Below are 6000 nucleotides of genomic sequence, written 5' to 3' on the forward strand. Positions count from 1 at the left end.
CGGTATTTGTGGAAATGTCCTCATTTAGTCTCTCTGAAACTTAGGACTCTATTATCATCTGTACTTCATTTTTGTTTTTCACCAAAGGACTTTGCACATCGTGACCCTAAAAGAGGAGGAAAGGTTTGTCAGCTCATCTCTGTTGGTGTGTTTGGACTACTTCTTTGAGCGGACTATCTATGCCATCTAGAAAAGGGAAAAAACCTACAGCTACTATTTTGGTACGTGCAATGAAGAAATGTTGTCATTTTGTGCTTCCTACTGATGCTAAAGTTTATGTAAAAGGAAATCAGCTAGTTATATTTCCCAGCAAGATCATATGAGTTATATAATTTTCACATAGATCTTGAGCTAAAACAGAAATCTTGTGAATTAATGTTTGCTACAATTAAGATACAGTGGACACTTTCCAGTGGGAAAAAAATAAAAAACATATTAAGGTCTGTCAAGACACCATAATGTCTAGGCGTGACGTTCAGACTGAACTAACCAGGGTATCTTTGCTCAAACAAAGGCTTTTTGAACTTCTTCAGGCAGGACAGTAACAGAGAAATGATGGCTTTTACTCCTGGGCACAATGTCTAGTTTACTGACCCTAAACTGTAGTAATTAACCTGCATGAACAAAATCCTGAAACATATCCATTGTTAAGTACAATAGTCAAATTGAAAACTTTCTGTATAATTTCAAGTCTGTCGTGTTTAAAATATTTTGAATCTGTAATACTTCAGGTATAGTTATTTTACACTCAGTGGGGAGAGGCTATTCCTACTCCCTCTGTTTGTGTGTGTGTGTGTGTGTGTGTGTGTGTGTGTGTGTATGAAAAACAAGAAATTTCAAACTATCTGCATCTATAGCTTTATAAAAATACTTTGCATATAGGTCAAACACTGCTCTTTTACCTCCATAAAGTAAACATTAGATTAGTAATAAAAATGTATGCCATAAAGCAGAATGTTTAAATGAGAAGAATCTTTTAACCATTTATTTATTAAGAACTTGTATCTTTTTGGTTTAATGGGTAATTTATCATTTGTTTGTATTACATACTGAGTCAGTGTGAACCCATATCTTGGAACAGGATGACTAACGAGAATGAAATTGTGAGTTTGAGCACAGGTGGGACCATTGTAACGCTTGGCATAAAGGAAATGCATTAGGCACACAGACAACCAGCCTTCTCACATATAATATTGGGTTAGTAAGCTGAAAGACCTTTTACTATTTCTAGGCGTGCTGCCGGGTGCAATTGCACTGTAAGTGATACAGCCATCACTTGGAGAGTGCTTTGGAACTTTAAAGGCAAGAGAAACCTTTTCTTCAGTGGAATGTTCCTTTTAACTTGCTTCTGTTCAACCTGATAAAGCTTTGGATATGCTTGCTTGAGAGTTCCTTTCATAATTTGACTTTTCTTTTCCCCCATCGAACAATGCAAAACTGAATTGTCAGACTTGTTCATAAAGTGAGGTACCATCTTGGAAATCACGGTGTGTTTTCAAATCACCATGTAATATTGACATATTTAATTACTGTCAACCATAAACCCCTTTATCAGCATAAACAATTGGCAGCATAAACCAGAGATGTAAGAAAAAATTAGTTCTATCCATTAACTTAACGTTTGTTTAACATCGAGTTTGGTGGTCAGCTGGGACATGATTACTTGATTTTAGTGACTGAACACCTTGGCCTATATATAGGATATAATCTCTATACCCTGACACCATGCAAAAGAAACTGATACATCCTGAGTGCCTACTCTAGCTCAGGTATGACATATGGTATCTTTCATGCTTTAACCTCATAATAGAGTCTAAGATATATGGTTATTATAATATCTATTATATATGAATACATATATTTATATTACTTCATATAATTTCTATTACATATGTAGAAACTGAGGATGAGAGAAGTAACTTGGCCAGAATTATCCAAGTAGTATGTGGCGTAGGTGATATATGAACCAGGTCAATCTGTCTGTAAGGCCCAGGTTTTTCTGCCTTAATTCAGTCTAACTTGATTTTAGCCTCCTCTGGTTGGAATGAAAGTTGCTCCTCAGTTTCCTAGTTAGTTTCTTCATATTTCATGCCTATCATGAATAGCAATTTGAAACAGCCTGAACTGCTTGAAGAAAGGCAAAGTTTAAGCTGTCCATGGTGTCACTGACTTGCGACCCAGAGACTGTTTTCTTCTCTAAACTTTCTTTAGAGCATCTTCTGTTACAGAGAAACTTTATTTGGGATGGTAGAAAGATGTGTTAGTCTTTTCCTGTATTATTTCTGACTTTGGTAATATGTTAAGAAAGGCCTTTCTCACTGTAAAATCTAAAAATATACTTCTATGTTATTATTATTATTTAGTTTTTTAACTGTTTCTTAAAAATCTAAATCATTGGTCTGTCCAGAATTTATTTTTGTATGGTATATGGTAGGAACCTAACTTAATTCTTAGGTCCTATTTTCTCCTCAAATTCTGGTCCTTTTTTGCCTCTTTTCGTTCCTTAAATTATTGTCTGAAGTAACAGGAAAGGCTTGAAATATGTTCTTTGGGCTGATATGTGATGAAAGATTCACTCATGTTTCACTTTTCCATTTTAATTACAAAGGTCTGGGGAAACTATGTTGGAAGCAAAGTGCCATTACTCTAGAGCACTTTACTGACATGTTAATTCATGCTATATTTATTCATCCTCCAAAGCAGCTACAAAGCTCATTCTCAATGGCCTCAAAATGAGTCATTCCAAAGGAGTTCACTAGTGCATTCTGTCAACCCCTTAAATAATTGGTGTACTAACGTCTTCCCCCATTTTCTGGAGGCTCTTTAGAGGTTCATCACGCATTTAAGTTTCAGAGGGATCATTTGCAATCCAATTTCGTGGCTCTCCCTTTGAAATCTGTTACCCCCAAGACATAATGTCATAAATGCGCATTGAAACTCCATGAACTGTCCTCAGGTAATCGTTCTATAGCTTGCCCTGCTAAGGAATTTGTAGAGGGTATCTGAATGGGTCAAAGTGAAGGTAATGATTTTGGGCTATTTCCACTCATGGAAAAGAATTAACATTTGTGAGATGTTTGTTCCTACAGACACATTTCAAATGCATTATGAGGCATTTTTACTTTTAAAATTTTAGATTAAAAGATAATGTACTCCTGTTAAAGGTACCTCAAAAGTGCACACATAGATTCTTTTAAGGCACATCCTTATTTCTCTGGTTTGCGTCCTCTTTCATGAAAGTATTTTCCTCGAAGCCATACAGCTGCAATCCAAATGTGGTCAGCTTCTAGCTGACCTCAGGTGCTCCGTCCTGGAGGCAGAAGCCAGCAATTAACTGATGTCTCCTAGACAGATGTAATAGATCCAGACGTGAATGAAAGTGCTTTTGGACAAAACCACAGTGGATTAGCAATGCGACAAGTGGCCTGACAGGATTTAACTTCAAGGCAGGGATCCTATCTCTCTATTCCTTTACCCCTTTCACCATGGAATCTTCTGTGCCCACATTTATTTTCTCGATAAAACTCTTCATTAGCTTTCAACAAAATTATCTAAACCATGGCCTCAAAATCCCTTGTGAAAAGAGGAAGGGCAGAAATAAATAAATCAATTAATTACTTTAAATAAACAGGTCAATTTTTTTCCTTCTTTTCTATGGGTCATGGATGAAGGAGTCACCCATCATTTCTCTGAGACTTATGCAAATCACGTACATCTTTCTTAACACTGAAACCATTTTTAGAACTTGCGAGACCTAAGAGAAACTTGCACACATACTGCTATCTATAAAAACAATCTGACAATGTCTCTTCTCCCAAGTTTCAAGACAGTGACTATCCCTCAACACAGATAAGCCTCACAATCATCAAATACAGAATCTACTATCTGCACTTGAAAGTGCTAAACCTCCATATTTGGCTGCAAAGACAGCCAAAGAAGGATATTTATAATTCAGCAACAGTCTTATAATTCTCTATGCAATCCAGGCTCTAATTACACAGAATATAGTTTATGCTTAAAACCATATGATTTCACTAAACCTATCCAATACATCTCTTCTCTACCTATGATTTAATAAACCTCTTGCTTAAAAATGTCTACCTAATGCAACAGACCACAGTGCATGGAATCACTGTACCTGTTAATCTTTATAACCCTCCCATAAATTTTTCCTTCTTAAATGCTGCATTTTGGTAAGTTAGCGGTTCATTTATGAATACATCTGCATGTTAACTGCTTATCTGTAATACTGCTCAGCACAGAATAAATGCACACATACAAATCATGTAAAATCAGATGATGTCACTTATTTTAAAAATATTATACATACATACATATACATATGTATACATATACATATATTTGTGTATATGCAGATAATTTTTGTTAACCATGGAAAAGGGCCAACCAACTGATGCCTAGAGATGTGGACCCAATTTTAGAAGCTGATGTGAGCACCATAGTAATTTTAATAGGGGTAGGGCTTTTGGTTTTGTTTTTTGTGTAATAAAGCAATCAATATTCCTAATCCTACGTAAACATCCCCAGCCCCCATACACCCTGGGCATGGCTGTGTGTATTTGAATTCCTATAGAAAGCTCACAGAGTTCTAGATACGTAGTCGCAGGTTGAGGACACAAATCCCGAAATATCGGTATCATGGCCCCTCCGGGCCACTGACGACGCTGTGCACCCAGGCGGTCCAGGAGGGCCAAGGAACTAACCCCACACTCACTCACACAGGTATCTCCCGTCTGCAGGCCACCTAGCAGTGGCATCGCTAGTGCTAATCACCCCTGGCTGGCAGGCACTCACAGGCACACTCGGGGGAGCTCCCGAGAAACCTGGGGGAAGGGGGAGCGTGGGGCATTTAGGGGCAGCAGCGCGCACCAGGCACGGGCTCCGCGCCTCCAACACCGCCCGGGACCCGAACTGGCTCCGGAGCCTCCCGGAGGATCTGCATTATGCCAAGGCGCTGGGCCAACTCACCTCCACGAAATAAAAGCAGGGCAGGAGGGTCACGCTGTCCTTGATCACTTTGCCCTTTGGCCTCTCCTTCGCCGACATCCCTGCCGCCTGCCCGGGTCTGCGTTTTCCCCGGGGCGAGGTGTGCACAGCGCAGCCGAGGCGAGATGCCTCCTCCAGCCGCAAGCGCCCGGCGCCGCTGATGTCACATTCCCCGCGGGCACAGCCGGAGCCAGCGCGGTGCAGGCAGAGCCCCCGCCTCTCCCCGCCCCTCTTTGCAGCAACCCAGCTGCTCCTAGAGACAGCAGGTCCTCTGCCTCCCCTACTCTGGTTCCCACCCCCGGTGTTTCTCGGCGGAGACGTCCAGCTCCTTCCTCCAAGCTGTTGCTGCAATGGCCTCCCCTCCCCCTGCTCTCCACCGCCCAGGCGAGGCTTCGCGGCGGTCCGGGCTTGACGTCAAGAATCGGAAAAGAGGGACGCACCCCTGGATTCTGCAGCAGCGAGGCTGAGGAGACGAGGCACCCACGCCCCCCTGGGAGGCCTCCTGGATCCCTCTAGGAACTCGAACTTCAGGATTGCTGGAGAGCAGAAGCCAGGATCTTGCGCACTGACCCACAGCGCGAAAACCGACCTCTATGTGCGCGAAATTAAAACTTGGAACGCATACTGAAAAGTAGGCCGTGGTGGGAACTCTTTGAGAGCTGGCTGCTATCCAGGAACGACTTCCCCGACTGAGGACTCTCTGCCTAGGAGACTCCCTGGCTCCCTAGGATATGCCGACTCACCTGCTGATAAACATTCACTATTGCCTGTCTGGGAATGGTGAGGCATTAATGGAGTCAGATGTGTGGGCATCCTCATTGAGCCCAAAAGCCAGGGTGTGGTGTTACCTCATCATCACACCCCAGGAACCACGTCAGTACTACAGTCATAACCGTAAAAGTAGGCACTTCTCAGACATTAAGAATCCAAATTAAGTCCTTTACTTTTTGGTGATGTTCTTGGCTTGTCTCAACTTTGTGATTAATTTGGCAA

At 41.5% G+C, this 6000-nt stretch overlaps 1 protein-coding gene across 1 annotated transcript in view; it reads right to left on the reverse strand.

Moving 5' to 3' along the window:
* PLPPR4 (phospholipid phosphatase related 4) overlaps positions 1 to 5082 on the reverse strand; it is a 36276-nt gene extending 31194 nt beyond the window's left edge. Inside the window, exon 1 of the mRNA XM_007120571.3 lies at positions 4990 to 5082. Coding sequence (XP_007120633.1) covers positions 4990 to 5067 — 78 coding nt within the window. The 5' untranslated portion in view covers positions 5068 to 5082. The remainder of the gene's footprint in view (positions 1 to 4989) is intronic.
* Positions 5083 to 6000: the final 918 nt, after the last annotated feature.

The sequence above is a fragment of the Physeter macrocephalus genome, chromosome 4 (genome assembly GCF_002837175.3).
Source record: "Physeter macrocephalus isolate SW-GA chromosome 4, ASM283717v5, whole genome shotgun sequence".
NCBI classification, from domain to species: Eukaryota; Metazoa; Chordata; class Mammalia; order Artiodactyla; family Physeteridae; genus Physeter; species Physeter macrocephalus.